General features: G+C 33.5%; 1 protein-coding gene across 3 annotated transcripts in view; it reads right to left on the reverse strand.

Moving 5' to 3' along the window:
• Window positions 1-13,148, reverse strand: part of LOC117102490 (plexin domain-containing protein 2-like) — a 39,455-nt gene extending 26,307 nt beyond the window's left edge. The window contains exons 1-3 of one of the 3 annotated variants that reach the window (XM_033242771.1): window positions 13,089-13,148; window positions 1,356-1,466; window positions 346-461 (exon numbers count right to left, since the gene is read on the reverse strand). In XM_033242771.1, the coding sequence (XP_033098662.1) occupies window positions 346-461; window positions 1,356-1,431 (192 nt within the window). In that variant the 5' untranslated portion in view covers window positions 1,432-1,466; window positions 13,089-13,148. Of the gene's footprint in view, window positions 1-345; window positions 462-1,355; window positions 1,467-13,088 lie in introns of those variants that run through there. The other 2 variants (XM_033242770.1, XM_033242772.1) reach the window with 2 other exon arrangements.
• Window positions 13,149-17,289: the final 4,141 nt, after the last annotated feature.

Raw genomic sequence — 17,289 nt, forward strand, 5'->3', positions numbered from 1 at the left:
CTTAGAATACAATGACCCATCTTTCTTTCGAAGTACAGCATAAAACCGGCCTAGGCAATAGTAGGCCTAGGAATCGATCAAGTTCAGGTTTGGCTAAATAAACTCAAATAATCACTGCTGAAGCTGGCAAAATACTCCATTCGGTTAACTGCATATTTTATTGCCTTTTTTGTTGATTCGGCATAACTTTCATTAATCCTCCAAACCAAATTAATAGAATATATACTGGTGTTTTTCTAGATTTTTCTAATGTGCATAAAATAATGAATGTGACTCACAATTAATTATAACATGACCATTTAAGAGCCAGTCTTTGAAACACAAAAAATATATTTTTTCTCTTACTATAGTTTCATTGGTAGTAATAACCGCTTGCTCTGCGCTTCGCTGTGATCTCGTTTCTGATACAACATTTTGTATCTGTAATTGCTCATTAGTTAATGACTCAAAATTATAAATATCTGAAAATAAAAATATGGTATACGTAACACATAATTTATACTGCATTCTTAGTCAATAAATTCACAATAGTTGTACAGTCAGTCGGTGCTTAATTTTTAAGAGGTTTTAATCTGGTGAATTATGAGGTTTTAATTATGCAGCTTTTAATTACGTTTTCAATAAGGCCTTAAATCAATAAATAATTATTTCTTACCATTTTAATCAGGCTTCTAATTGTTTTTTAATCAGGACCTAAATTGACACCTTTGAGATTTTTACAAATTTTTTGTATGTCTGGCAATAGAAATCATACAGTACTCAAACATTATATTTTACAAGTTGGACAAATAAAAATAGTTTATCTTTCTTATTTCATCCATTATTACCCTAATATCCAACATTTATAGAAAATCATCAAATACCAGAATAGAAGGTGAATTTGAAATAGAATATGCAGTACAGTAAATCGATCCATGCATCCCTGCCGTTGTCTTTTACTGATGGTAACATATGGAAACATGCAAATTATTCAGCATTTGACACATGTTAATTCTTAAACTAAAGATAACATTATATTGAAATTTGAGAAATGCTATTGTTACTACAACCAAGGCATGTTTTTGTATGCCTGCAAATGAAAATCATACTTTCACATTGTATTATGCAAGTTGGACAAATAAAAATATTTGAACTTTCATATTTCATCTATTACGTTTATCCACCCACCATTTATAGAAACTCACCAAATACCACAGACGGCTGAATTTGAAATAGAATATACACATGCTATATTTGTCTTTTATTTATGGTTACATATATGGAAACATGCAAATTAGTAAGCATCGGCTACATGTTGATGCTGAATTAAATTTATTAATACAGAAATTTGAGAAATTGAAAGAGACATCACTAACCTTTACTGTTCAATGCTGAACAACCATTAAGAATATAGAGCAGAGATAAACACAGACAGACCGGAAGAAAAGCCATGTCGGTTAAGACAACCAATAGAATTAAGGCATCACCTGCAAAGTATAAATACAAATTTTTAAATTTTCCTATGGTTTTTTTACACAAAATGAAAAACCAATATGTTTTATAATATAAAAAATAAAAGTGCTAGCCTTTTAAATTGATTATTAGATGTTATAAACCAAACATAAAACTGTAATGTACATTTTACAGTGTAACTATTTTGTATGAATTTAATTAAGATGACTTTTTTGCACTAAGAATTTGTTATATTCACTTTAAATACTGTATGGTTCAATTAACTTCAAGTAAAATTACACTGTCCCTTATGTAATACATTACATTTATTATGTATTATTATTGTTTTATTTTAAATTTTCAAAAAAGAATGCTTAAAACAAATACTGTAGTTACAAAAACATGTTGTATACTGTTTTCCAAAAATAACAAATGAAATAAATAATATTTCTCTAAATCAATGTCAACAATTGATGTTAATATCTAGTTATCAATATTAAACTACATGCTATACATCTTCCTAAAGGGCAATAAAGTATCTTCCAATGAGTTTTGGGCCTATACACTTAATTGATCCCTTCCTGCAGTTAACATCTTCCTAAAGGGCAATAAAGTATCTTCCAATGAGTTTTGGGCCTCTACACATAATTGATCACTTCCTGCAGTTACTGTAGTACAAACTCTCAGACAGTCGTCAAAACTCATGCTAGAGAATGCTATACACTGTATACTGTACGATGCTGGCACAACATGGTACCAGACTACAGGTCATATTCTACAACATGAGCAATAAACCAAGAGTTGATTTTGGTTCATGACCTATTTATTGCAGACCTCAACAGACTGTTCTATTATAAATATTGACGGACAAATTTTGAGTAGCTGTAAGAATAAATTACAAAAATTCAATTAAATATAATTAATTAAAAAAAAAACAATAATAGGAATTCTTTTTATAGAATAATATAAATATACATTAAAAATAATCATTGTAAAATACTAAAAATAGTGTTGCAAGATGTTTCAACTAATTTATGATAATCCAAGTGTACAGTAAATTGTCTTGAAAATAAATCTATCAGTGGGTACAGACTATAAAGTGCTTTATACTTAAATTTTATACTTTTAATAAAATTAGATCATGATTATTGATATTGCCTTCAATACTAAAATAATGGAAAGGATAGTTTAACAGAGAGGATAGAAATTATAGAAATGAAATTAATAAACCTACAATATCTATACAATACTTGATTGATACCATTGGTGGTGATGATAAAAACACTGATTAAAATGGTAACTTGTAGACGATGAGATACTGTAATGACAAACATAAATGGGCCATAATAGAAACTTTTTTCCAAAACAGAGAAAATTTCTCTTTAATCATTTTATCAAATAAGCTTGGCAAAAAATTCTCCGACATTTAAAGGCTATAGACATATTGCTCATCTCTGTGGGTGAATTTGTACTGAGTGTTCTTAAGGCCCTCGGGGTTGGGTACGTTCTCAAATGCGATTGTTACTAAAACTGCTGACATTACAGTATATTGATAGTGGTAGTATATTTGTCAGCCATGACGTGACTTCATCAGAAATTTGCTACTTTACAACATGCAGGTTGGCTGCCAATGGCAATTACTGGTATCTGATTTCAAACATTGTTTTGTCTGTGATGGGCTTATCAAAAAAATTTTCAGACAGAACATATTTTAAAAGCTACTTTTCTTTGATAGGCCTATTCATTATAATTTTGTTACGGTTTTGTTGCCTGAAAAAAAAATACATTTTATACTTTTACACTGATTAATTGAATGACTGACTGACGAATCAGAAGAAACCACTGTTGTACTACTTTTTAAACACTTGACTACAACTCAACTGCAGTTTTAAGAGTCCTTAACAAAGCAATGAAATTAAAAATGAATAATTGGCCATAAAAAAAAACCTTTGCAAGTGTCCAATCAGGCAGTAAAAGGTCACAGACAATAATCAAATGAAGTGAAAATAGTCTAATATATCTTACAGTATTGTATCAGTATTCATATCATTTGACAATTCTGTGGCAAAATATATACAATTATCTGTAATGATTTAATTTATAACATGGATGTACATTAGTATGGCAAACAGGTGGGCAGGGCCAGACAGCCTTGAAGTTCTCCACCCAGTCTAAAGCTAACTTCATGGCCTTCTATCCACCTTTATTAACCACCTTCAATGCCATCCTGAAAACCCTTATTATTAAAGTTTACCTACTGTATGTTATTACTCACCTACTTAAAATGTCTACCACCCACCCTATAGTTATAAGATTGTTAATGTGACTTGTTAGTTATGTTGGCCTTTCTACATTATCTTCAGGGTAATCGGGGTGGATTTGGAGAGGGGGAGGGGGACACCGGGCTTTCAGTGGAAAGTGTAAAAGAAAGAAAAAGAAAAAAAAATGATCGGCCAAAACGCCTCAGAGGTGATTTTCAGGTGTCTAGAACACAAAAATTTCACTGGGGCATTCCTCCAGACCCCCAAGGATCTGCCCCTGGTAATAATAAGTAACGAATAAACAATGTTGAAACTCATCACATTCAATATATAAAGAGGTTTTACGGATATACATGTATTTATTCTTTCCAAACAAGTAGTAATACTAAACCACCAGATTCATAGAGTACCAAAATTATTATTATTATTTATTTACCTACTGTACTGTATATCGATTGCAACATAACTCTGTCTGGCACATATTCTCACTCATTTGCATGAGTTCAAAGGTTACATAAAGGTATTTATTGCTCTTTCTACTAGAAAGGCTCAAAGTTCTTTTAATATCACTCCAAACAATGGGAACCATATCCACAGCATGGCACTAATTACCATCATCATATACCTTTGTATGTCAGTAATCTCATAAACATTGTTAATTTTATTAGAAAATCTTCTGATCCTTAGTCAGATATTAATATTCAGCATGCAAAATACAGTACACACAAGAGAACATTCACAGCCTGCCAGGTACTCATTCTTACAGTAGGTGAAGAGCAGTGGAGATGCTAGGCGTAGGCTGGTTTTGGTCTTTGGGGAGGGGAGGAGGGCTGAGAAAATTGAGAATGTGGATCACTATTTCCTCCATTCCAATAAAAACTTCATGGTCATTTTTAGCATATTAACCAACATGTAGTGGAATTAATTTGCTGTAAAAAAATCTGAATTGGAAAATAATTAAGAATATTTCAGTCATTGTCAGAGCGCCCCTCCTCCTTGGGCAAAATCAGGTGCCACAAAGTATGGAGAGAAGCAAACATAAATAAATCCCACGATATTTACTTGTTATGAAGTGACACCTCCATTATTGATACAGTATAGCATACCTACTGTTGCCCAAGGACAAAATTCAAATTGGATAGCATGACATCCGAAACAAGGATGTATTATTTTAAGTTGAAAGTTTGACCACAGCCCGACGTGCCTGACAAACCAGCTTCTACAGTACTTCTTCATATTACCAGTACAGTAGAAGTGATTAAGGTTTAGTGAAATATTTCATTATTTTAGCAAACACGAAAGGAATTGTTGTAAAGAGCAAATTAATTACAATAAGTTAAATTAACCAAGAAGAGAATTTTTATACACTAGAGAAAGTAAGGGAGGGGATCAATGGTGGATCAGTGTACACTGTACAGTATGCTCGAATAAGCACCGCTCTCGAATAAGCGCCTCACCAAACCTGATTTGCTTAGCTAAGCACAGCTCTTGAATAAGCGGCGCTGTGCTTTATCAAGAGTATATTACCCTGTGTGTAATGAACATATTGAGAAACAGGGTTTTAAATACAATATAGGCCTATACAATGTTAAAATGAAGAAATAAAACAATGAAAACACAAGCATTTCTTTATTTAAACGTTCATTTACGATGATGTACAGTAAGACGTATGATAGGCCTACTGAAATACGGAAATATGCACAATAGATAACATGGGAATAGGCATGGAACGAGCCACAAATAAGCCCCACACTGAAGCCACCAAAAATTGTATAAACGCTGCATTAAACATTTTTGTGGGTAACCCTACAGTAGGAACTAACGTCTGCTTTTATATTTCCATCCATTGTTTTTGTTAAATTGTATATAAAAACTGTGTTGATTGTTGATTTTCATTCTTCAATAAAATGAAATGAAATTGATTCTAACAAAATGAGGACACGAAAATTTGGAATGGGAAACCGGTAAATTATTTTTTTCACTTCAATGAGTCCTACATGTATAGTTTCATGACATTTTACTGTTTTATGCAAACAATTATACATTAGGATTGTATTTAAAATAGCCATCGAATGAATGTAGACCGCCGTCTTTAAGTTCATATGTGAGCAAAAAAAAGCGTCAACTTCTATGAATTATCGCAACAGAACACTTACTGTAAATGTTAAGGGAATATGGCATGAATTGCAATTATGAATTGAACAAGAAAACCGCACCTGAATTAAAATGAAAGTTACCTAGTGCAGACGATAAACTACAGTAGTCATTAAAAATTCACAATGTATCCATTAAAAAGGTAATACACAGTTGTAGGTAAGTAGTAGGGGATGACTTTACAAGCTGTGTCCTATTGAACTGTAATTTAATTTTGTATTTAAAAATGCTAAATAAAGTTATTTTTAAAAAGGAATCAATAATTATTAGCTTTCTGGGAATATCATAGTCTGATGGGCAATTATGAATTTCTGATTTTCGAAAATTTATGTGAATGCATGAAACTTGGTCTGAAAGTGAAGTTCATTTCCTATAGTATTAACATGCACAATGTAAAGGTAGAACTGATATTTTTAGATTACATGTAAAAATATTAATTATAATTATATATCATTTGGAGATTATTTTCTACTTTTTTTTCATTTAGATATATACTTTTATTTTTTATAACTTGGTATATAAATATCTAGCACCTTCTTTTAGGTAACAAAGTGCTTTGTTTTTCCTGGTAATTGGGTCGACATGCTTTAAGTGTTTTTGCTATCTGCAAATTGGTGTAGTACAGGCAACCCCACTCACCAGGTACTCATTTAATCTCCTGGGTAGAAAAAAGCATAAACTGCCTTGCTCAAGAACTCAAGTGAAGTGCACAGTGAGATTGGAACCCTGACCTTGAAGATGGGAAACCAGACCGTTCCCACTGTACCAAACCACTTTCCTCAAAGTTGTACTGTACTGTAATACAGTAGGCTTCATTATGGAGTTTTCAGAGTTTACTTAAATTTTGAACCAAAACTAAATTAAAAGATAAGTGCCATGATATAGTACCGTTTGACAGATTTTGAATTATTGATTTTTAATAATTTCATTTATTTCCATATGTGACATTTATTTTGTAATAAAAAAAATGTTAATATAAGAATCCAAGATCATTAAAATAGAAGTAAAAAATACCTACCTACTATATCTGTCTAAATACAAAGAAAGAAGGCAAGGACAAACCAACATCAATAATAAGGTAAATAAAAAATTGTTGTCTTCTATAGTATTATCAAATTTTAAATATTTTATTAAAGTAATTTTAAACTATTCATATTTTAAAATATTTTTTGCCCTTATTTATACTTTTTTTACAATGTTTCAGTACACTCATGTAATTCAGCTTTATGTTCTAAGAAATTGAAATTGAATTTTAATACAGGATGCAGTCTTCATTCAAAAGCAGCCATCCATCTCAAATTTATTCCACCATTAATTTAAAATAAAAAATATTCTTGACAGAGGTTCAAACTGAATATATATGAAAAGGTTGCAGGTATACGGATGCTAAGATATCAAATTTTCAATGAAGTAGAAATCTTTATGCGTGTAATTAATTTAAAACGAGACGTTAACGGGGGAATTAAAGCCTGACAACAGAATCGAAAACTAACTACTCCTCCCTCATACAGAATTATGTCTGGCATGTTTAACAATAAATTGAGAAGCTATACACCTACTGTAATAATACGAGAGGTCATTCATAGGGAAACAAAAGCTTTACAAGATAACATTTTAATAACTGTAGGCCTAGAGCCATAAACACAGCTACAGTAATAATACAGTATCAATGTATTAAGGTGCAGTGCTGTAGCTACTCAACCAAAGCAAATGAAGTACACTGAATCCACTGAGTGGATGGGTGGCTGGGGCCTGGATGACTCAAATAAAGCCAAAGGAGATATTAAACTGTTGTCTGGAATTATCGATTAATAGCTGTATCACAATAGCAGAAAGCGGTAAAATATTCATCACTTATTATTCAGTGGATAAGATGGACCTATTAATAGGTCCATGTACAGACTTTGCTGAATTTAAATTTGAGATTTCAAATAAAAATTAATGATTCCAAACCACATGGACATAAAGAGAATTCAATTATCAACTGATCATTGGTTATATGTATCTACTGTAACTGAAACATTTCTTTAATACAATACTAATGCACAAATTGCAAAATATCTTTAAAATGTTTGTTATTGTTGCATGTCATTTGCTACAAGCTATGCATTTCTGTTACGCCACATACTGTACAGTAGGCATACAATACAGCTCAAATATCTGGAAAAGTCCTGCTTTGAATCACCATTAACTTTTCTGTATGATTGCTTACCATTCAAAGATAAAAGTTCAATCATTCAAAAAGTAAGAATACAGTACAGTATTATGCCATTCCACAGGAGCTCAAATGATGCAGGTAATGGGGACAACCCCATACTCTCCGAGAAGATACAACAGGTTTTTTGATGCAAACAAGCCAGTGTATATTTTATTAGGCCCTATAAAAAATATTATTAGTTTATCACCCTATCTGGGCAGGAAAAGTGATGAGGGAGGGAGGCTTTTTTTTTATTTATTTTTTTATTTTGCTAAAGCCAAATATCACCCTTGGGTTGTTTGCTGATGCATTGATATTCAAAGTAAAACATGATTTAGATAATGCAAACAATATCTACTAACTATTTAATAAAATAAGTGAAAAAAAAAATTAATAAAATTTTAAAAAATAAAAAATTCAAAATTTTTTTTTTTCAGTACCATAAAAGGCATGCGCGCGAGAGTGATAAACTAATATTTTTTTTTATTGGGCCTTAGTACCACCTTATCCGAAGACTTGGTTCTACTGTACAGTACCGATGGAGGAAAGAATTACCAACCAAACCCTGGGCAAGGAGGATCTCTAACCCTGGGGGGCTCACTCTTAAATATTTCTATACATGGAGGTGCCGCATTTACGGGGTGTATTTTCTAGGACTTGGTAGCAACAGTGTGGGAAATATGGGGGAGTTGCAGCATCCATGGGATATACTATACTTGCGAGGACTTTGTAACACAAGTGTGGGAAATAACCGTGGTGAAATTGGTAGTTAAAGTCCCTGGCCTATCCTGTGTCAAAGTGAAATGATTTTCCGCACGATGTTAGTGAGAATTTCAAGCTAAACTGGGTGCTAAGCCGGTAAGCCCCTTGCTAAGCCTACCTTTGGTACAGTTACGAGATCGTGACCAGACTTTTTGCCATCGGGAACCAGTCAATATTGCGCCCTCCCTGGCACTATCGAGTGGACTAGTTCATGTCGTCTTTTAGAGCACAGTGCGATGGTAGTTCAAGTCCATAAGAATTTTCAGTAAAATAGGTAGCACAAATGTCTCATGTCTTGAAGTGGCTGCGGCACCCCCCTGTTTGGTTGGTATGCAAGTGAGCTCCCCGGGTCTTTAACGCCGATGTTAAGCTGTTTAGCGCCATTTATTTACAAGATACAAGATAATTAAATTATTGTCATTGTGCACAACCCGGTTCACATGAAATTCAGTACTACAAAATACACAATTATAAAACAAGTTAAGTTATGGCATATGTACAGAAAGTTAAAAAATAATGTAAATATACATACAGTATTAAATTATCTCTTGAAAAAGCTTCAATATAGAGTTTTTATTAAATGAAAGAGATTTTGGGTCTATTAGAATCACACTTAATAATGGTATACGTGTGGGAGTATGAGTAGTTCAGTGGGTGTGAAACAGATCCATAATAATCTTATTTAATTTACATTAAGTACATACTTGTTGTGTAATTCACTTAAAGCTACAGAGGCCTTTCTTAATAATTTTGTGAGCAAGTTTCATAATTCTTTGGTGTTTCTTCTTGTTAAAAATTGTAAGATAAGAATACCAAACAACACAGTCATTAGAACACTTAAAATAGTACTATTAAAAAAAAGGTTAAGAATAACACTACTGTACTAAACTTGGAATGGCTTAAGTTTTCTAAGAAAATACAAACGTTTAATTGCCTTCTTACTAACAGGAGCATTCTAGTTTAGTTTATAGTCAATTAACGTTCCTAGATAATAACAATAATTAAATGTTATGTTATCATACATTATTGTTTGTAGGAGGAGTGTATTTATTTTTAATCTGTTTATAAATTTTCTGCTTATGAAGTGCACTATTTTTTAAAAGAACAACTGATACAAAAGCATTGTTATCCAAATGAACAAGTGTAATGGTTACACAATACAGTAGTTGAGTCACTAATTTACATACAAGTCTCCAAATTCAATCAGTACTGTGCACAGCTAAATAAATTACAACTTTTGGCCCAACAATTAAAATTTTGAGATCAAACATGATCCCTGTGAAACTGTTAAGTCGTTTTAAAGTAAAAATGTTTACAAATCATTTGAATTAGTAGCACTTGTTTGTATTAAATTTCAAAAGGAATATTTCTTTTTTACCAGAGACCTTTTTAAATTGTGATTTTTTAATAGTAAGTAAATCAGGAGTCAATAGCTAATTGTGCATATTGTGTTTTAATTGGATTATCAGATAAAAAGTATGTCAATTGTTTTTAAAGTTCCTTTCAAAAAAGTAAAAATTAAAACAGAGAAGCTTTAATTGTCTTCATTCAATGCCGCCATTTTTGACTATCAACATACAAGGAGGGTGGAAATTAAATCACTTTTGCGCACTTTATATTTAAATACGAAAAAGAGTAAATACATGTTAACAAAAACAAGTTCAAAAGAACTCCCAAGTAACTGTGGCATTGAACTAGTCAATGTTTAGGTCAAAAAGTTGTCATGGAAATTCCTAGACGAAAAAAAGATGTTTTATTTCAGAATTTAAGAAACGAAACTACATAACTTCAATGTTTTTTTTCTCTCTTTTTTAAGCACAGCAAAATAATGCCATATTTAGAGTTTTGCAGGAAATGGGGTTGTTGCTTGAACTGTGGTAAAATTTCTACGTGATCTAGAAAGAAGTTCAATTAGTCATATAGACGATATATAATAAAATAAATTACAAGAAGTAATGATATCAATATTTTTACACACAATATTCTCAATAACCTTTTAGTCTAATAATTAAAGACACAGTGCACGTACTACAGTGTACACAAGAATTCAAAAGATATGGCTGGCCTTATTACATAATTAAATGCAAATTTATCAAATAACAAAACAAAAACGAATGAAGAAGATTGTAAAAAATCATGGCCATAATTTTTGTTATGACTTATATGTAGTCTGTTAACATTAACAAAAAAGTTTGAGCTTATACCATTGTATTTGCTGTGATATGCTAACATAATATAATGCTTATGTTTGGCATTTACATCAGCTTTTTTTTTTCCGGAAACTAATTGTGCATTTATTAATCTTAGTCAAATATTCTGCAGTTTTTGTACAAATGCTTTGTTACCTAGCGCCTTCACAGCTTGAACACATTTCCCGAAATCAAACTATAAGCGAAAAAAAGTCTTGCCTCCAAATAATCTGATAACATTTTTGCTATTTGTTAAACTTAAATACAACACCTTGAAACCCATTTTGTCAAAATATGACTACTTACTATAAAATTGCTAAAAAAAAATTAATAAGCATTACATCAGTTGCTCAGTTCTGATATCAGAAACAGAGGGGAATACAGTACAGTAGTGTGGTTTCAGCCTGTGGGTGTGAACATTGAGAATACAGAATAGAACTACTGTAAATCTCTATTCCAATGAAAACCTAATTTGGCAGCATAGGGAGCTCATCCTCCCTCCCCAAAGTACACCCATGAGAAAGCTGATGAGGGTGGAGGGAATGGAAAAGGGGGAAGACCAGCTAGCCGAATGATGTTTGTGATATTTTACCAAAATTTATAATTTTTTCCACTCTAAAGATTTTAATTTTAGTGTCGGAATTCGAAGGCAAATACATTTTTTTCTAGGATATGATCAAAAGATTGGGAAATGGGGCCCAGAAAATTGCAAGAAAGAAATGATATTTAGACTACTGCTGGAATCAAAGCAGAAACCAGAGTAACATTCCAGAACACTCTTTAAACTATTTAGCTAAATTGCCGTACTGTAGTTGGCAATTGTTTCTATTTCTAGCGTACAACTGCTATACTTTACAATTGGCCTTGGGTACTTATTATACTGTATATGGCAGTCCAAAAAAATGTCAATAAACTGTTTGGATATTATTCAATGAGGCAGTTGGCAGTTAACAGCCAATTGCCATAAAAACATAAACAATTCTGCAAATTGAATGGATACGAATACGATCAGTGCAGTGATATATTACTGAAAGACATTCTGGAATATGGCAATTTTATGAAAATCGGTGATGAATTGTATTTGATTGATGAATTGTATTTCCTTTATTAATTAATTGACAATCATATTATTGCATTAATTAAACACATTTGTCAGATTTCTACACTGATACAGTGCATGGCATCCTAATTCTAAACAATTTAAAAATAGGCCAACCATATCAGTTGCCAGTTAACATTTTAAGTTTGACAAACTCATTCTTGTGTGTTATGTTATGAATAAGCATTCCTTGGTGAATTGATAAAAAAAAAAAACATGTTTACATTTCCCATAGGCCTAATCCTTTTTTTAAATTTTTTTTTATTAATTTTCAATACGCATATATATCTATTACACAGACAGGCTCTAGGAGGCCTAGGCCTATATCAAATTAGTATTAGGCTACAGTAGCGTATATAGAAGTCTTAAAATGGGAGTGCACAAATGTGAAGTAGGGGGTGGGGCTCGATAATCAGTTGAGGGGCACTAACTCGCAAAATAAGGTGATTTTTAACTACTTGCAAGTGATTTTTTGGTGGGTAACTGAGGGCACGAGTAATTTTTGGAGGGGCGTGCAAACCCCCCACCCCCTAGATACACTACAGTGTTATGCTAGGCCTAGTCTAGTTAGAGAGGGGCCTAGGCCTATACTTTAGGAAAATTATTAGGCCTAGTCATTCAATAAATCGAATTGACTGAAAACATACAATACAAATAAAATGTGTTCCATACATCACGGCCGAAACGGTCCTACACCAGGCCTGGCACTTGACAGACAGAAAAGCAGCACCTTCTTAAAGACTGACCTAGGCCTAGATCAGGGCTCAATCAAGATATCCATCTAGGCCTGGGCCTGCCTAGGTATGACCATGAGGCCTAGGCAAAAGACCCAAGTCAGTATCTGTCAAACCCATCCGTGATGTATACGTTGTTCCTGAGTGCCAATAGTACTATTTAGAAGGCCATTAGGATTGAGTTTTTGTCATTCTTTGAATTTATAGAAGTATATATAGGCCTACGTTCCTTAAAACTGCAAATAAAAGTGCGTTACTCACCAAATATTTAGTCACAATCCTCTCAGCACGTCTTCTCGCTATGAACGAACTCATCACGCATTTTTTTCTCAAGAAAAACAATTCGTTGTTTTTATCAGTGCAATGATAGAGGGCGCTAGTACCAATGCAGTGTATCCATTATTTTATTTCCGTAATTTAATGTCCGAATTAAGAAAAATAATTTCTCGTTACCAATTCGTTCAAATTGTCATAAATCTTTTCTGATACTTAATAATGGTTTTTCAATTTAGTGATCCACAGAAGAGTTGTAATTGACAAATAATCGCCGCGGTTGATTATTAATGTTGGCACACAACTTAAAGTATCGAATGATGTTAGGCCCCTATAACTTTTGCGTGTTTAAGTTGTTTAATTAAAATGTTATGAACAGATGGGTAATTCCCATTTTAATATATTGTCACTGAAAATCATGGGAATATTTCAAATATTAAAAAATATTTCTATTGCTGGTTGCATGTAAGTCCGTTAAGTTGTGACGAAATTTTGTTTTATATAAATACGTACTGTAACTCAGTTGAAAGCCAAGTAACGGTCTAAAACAAGCCATAGGCCTATAACCGACGCCCGGCGTCGGAAGTGGTTCAGGAAACGAACAAGAAAACAAAGTTTAACAATTTTTAGGGGGTAAATAACGTACTTTCTAGGCCGAAATCATCTCAGAACAGCTTAAAATTTTCCAAAATGTCCCACAGAGGCAACGGACCTCCGGTTTCATTCCAGTTAGGGATGGACCCCGTCTGAAATTGTGAGCCCAATCGGACCAGTAAGCCCCACACTCCCTCCCCTACCTGACAAATCCTGGTGCAGTGTGTAGATAGAACACCGCCTTGAATCATGTTTATCTTTACACATTCGGGTAAAGTTATTATCCATTTTTTTTTCAGGTTCCCTTCCCTCTTCTTCGTTTTTATTATTATTATGCTTATTATTATTTATAACTGCTTTTAACAAACCTCATACCCCATATACTACAAACTAAACTTAAACATTCCTTCCTAATAAGAACAGCATAATAAACAAGGGATGACATAAAAGCTAGTTCAGTTTCTTTTCAACATTCAGTATAGAAACATTTTTTTTTTTCATAAAGCCGTTTTCTCAATTTCGGTTCTCTATTTTGTGCATGATTCTAAGTTCATGTAAATCCTCAATTTTATATTTCTTTTTGCCAGGTTGTCAGCAGTCCCAATACATTGGTGCCATGTTCTCTTAGAACATCACTTGAGTAGTGGATAAATACGTGTATATTAATGTAGAGCTACTTCTTGTATTTCCAGACACGGGAAGTAGGCCATTTGTTACCAGAATATCATAATTTTATATCCTTCTTGTGGTCATGCAAAACGTTCCTCTTCGTACGAATTCTAGAGTCTGACGATATTTGTGTTTCATCCTGACTTCATGTATTTTTAGTGTTATATTTTCTGTCTATTATTTTTCACAATTGATCAATTGTAAGTATCTGTACTGTATTACTGAAGGATGGAAATAGTACGATTTTTTTTTAAATTTTGATTATTTTTGTTGTTTTCGTTATTGCAGTGAGTTCGGTTTACTAAGCTAAGAACCAGGCCATCAAATTCAGCAGTCGAATTTGTTTGTTTAGCATGTTTTCCAGCATGCAATAAATAAGCCAGGACCAGATGGAGTATTGGAAAATCATTTACCAATTCATTTCTGTAACATTTTCAAATATAATTACTCCATTTATAGTACACAAAATAGCTCTAATAATATTCGTACCCACCCATTATTTCCTGCATATTTCGAACCCTATATTTTTTAATTCGTTACCCTCCCATTTAGTTAATGTCTCTTCTAGAATTTTTTTTTCTAAACCAGCTCAAAAAACACATCTAAATACTGTATAGGGTTTTTTTTTGTTCTATTCCATCCCCTTCTCATTGTTTTTTTGGCTGCCTGTCTCGGTTTGTATTCAATTTGTTTTGTTTGTTGTTTTTATCTCATTTTGTCCTTTGTTGTCTATGCCTCTACTATTTATTAGGCCAAATTCTTTTTCTCTACTTCTCAGGCTGTCCCATTATAAGATTTATTTTTTCATCTTCATCCTTTCACTTCTTTTATTTTTATTATTTTTTTAAAGTTACATAATTAATTCCTCGTATATTTATTTTATATTTTAAAAAATTATTCCGTTTTAATTGTATTCTTTTAAGTGAATAAATGTTGATTTTACTTTATTTGATATGAAAGCACCAGACAAGGAGGATAAATGGTTCCAACTTCGGCAGCCTTTGCCCTGCAATTGGTCCATAATGCTCTGGGGACCCAAGCATCCATTAAGTCATGGAGTCTCCGGGACATCCCCCGCAACCCATCTTCTGTAAATTCATAATAGTTGCATGTTTTTACTACATTACTATCAATTGTCTCGCGATGTGCATCACACCATGCGCAGAAAAATGAAAATAAATGTGTGTCAAGGAAGCTCATTTCACCAGATCTCACATAAGGGATTTCTTCTCTCTGAGTGCTTAAAATAACCATGAAACGGGCTACTATGATGATGCTCATAATGGTGTGCACACAATTCAAGTAATCATGGTGGCTATGTTCATACATGGCAGCTAACGGTTAGCAGGATCCAGATAAATAAAACATACACGTTCACCCTGGCATTCATACAAGAAATTTCCGATCCAGATATCAAGAAAGACGACGGTGAGATCACTGGCCAATAGGAAACTACTGGAAATTGAAAATGCGTACGTGTGGTTAGTTAATGACAGAACACGCTCAACTTGCTAACCGACAGTGCTCACTAGCCTTGTTCCCACAGGAGCCCTAGTATCCGGATCGGGAGCTAACCATTAGCACCTGCGCGAGAACGCCTGATTGGTTAGCGCTAACCATTAGCGGTATCCGGATACCGCTAACAGTTAGAAAGCACTATAGATTAGCATGTTGAGCATGTTTTTATCATCAACCAATCACACGTACACGTTTACAATTTCCAGTTTCTAGCGATTCGATCATATTTTTGGTATCCGGATCGGGATTTTCTCGTATGGACGCACGGCAGCTAACGGTTAGCAGAATCCAAATCCTGCTAACCGTTAGCAGCCGTGTGAGAACATAGCCACTAACGGTTAGCATATCCAGATCCTGGTAACGGTTAGCACTGATCGGGCGTTCTCACATGGTGCTAACAGTTAGCTCCTGATACTAGTACTTGTGTGATCCTAATCCATAATGCGATTATTGATAATTCTGCACTGTAAATGACCTATTGAGAGCTTCAGTCTTTTGAATAAGTGGCATTGATAGAAACGCTATCAATTTGCTAATTGATAGTGCTCACTAACCATTAACGTATCCAGATACCGGCAACGGTTAGAACTAACCAATCGGGCGTTCTCACACGGGTGCTAACAGTTATCTCCCAATACAGATAAGAGTGCTCTATTGTGAGACTAACCCATATTGCGATTATTGTTAATACCGTAAATGACCTATTAAAAGGCTACAGATGGGCGCTCACTGCGCCGTAAGAAGGTTGTACGACTGTCGTACAACGAATCCAACTCCGCTCCCTGTGAGCAATAGACAACGCGACGCCATCTACTGATTGTTGTTGGCAGCTTTAAGACAATACATTGCGTGCATTCTTCATAGACAACCATCGGGCGCAATGTGTGCACAGCTTTAGTCTCTTGAAAATGCGCCACTAATGATCAAGTGCCACACCCAACTTTAATTTGCTCTCAAATAGAGTACTACAGTGTTACGTCACAATATAACATACTACTCTGTAGTTATCGTTGCAAAATTCGTTCAACCATTTTCCCCACTAACAAACCATTGATCCCCATTATTAACATGTATCTTAGTTTTTCTTTGTAAATTTTACTTGATGATTATTATGTGTGTTCGATAACTAATATAATGCGAGCTTTTGTGTTTTTAGTGAATTTGATGGTAAAATATTAGATTTTAAAATGCCTATTCCAGAAAGCCTATGGAAGTCATTCTGGCGTAATGAACAGCAACCGACATCTGGTTGACGACAGAGGGCACCACCTGGCGTTGTGACGACACGACCGTGGTACTCTATAAGTGCTGTAAAGTTATCAAAGATAAACATTTTACCACTTACTTTAATTTGTAAAAATGCTGGTCTCAAATAAGTGACTCTTCCGAATTAGACCGCACAGAAGCA

This window comes from Anneissia japonica, unplaced genomic scaffold, assembly GCF_011630105.1.
Source record: "Anneissia japonica isolate Jap-2015-1 unplaced genomic scaffold, ASM1163010v1 scaffold287868_len458714_cov195, whole genome shotgun sequence".
Lineage (NCBI taxonomy): Eukaryota > Metazoa > Echinodermata > Crinoidea > Comatulida > Comatulidae > Anneissia > Anneissia japonica.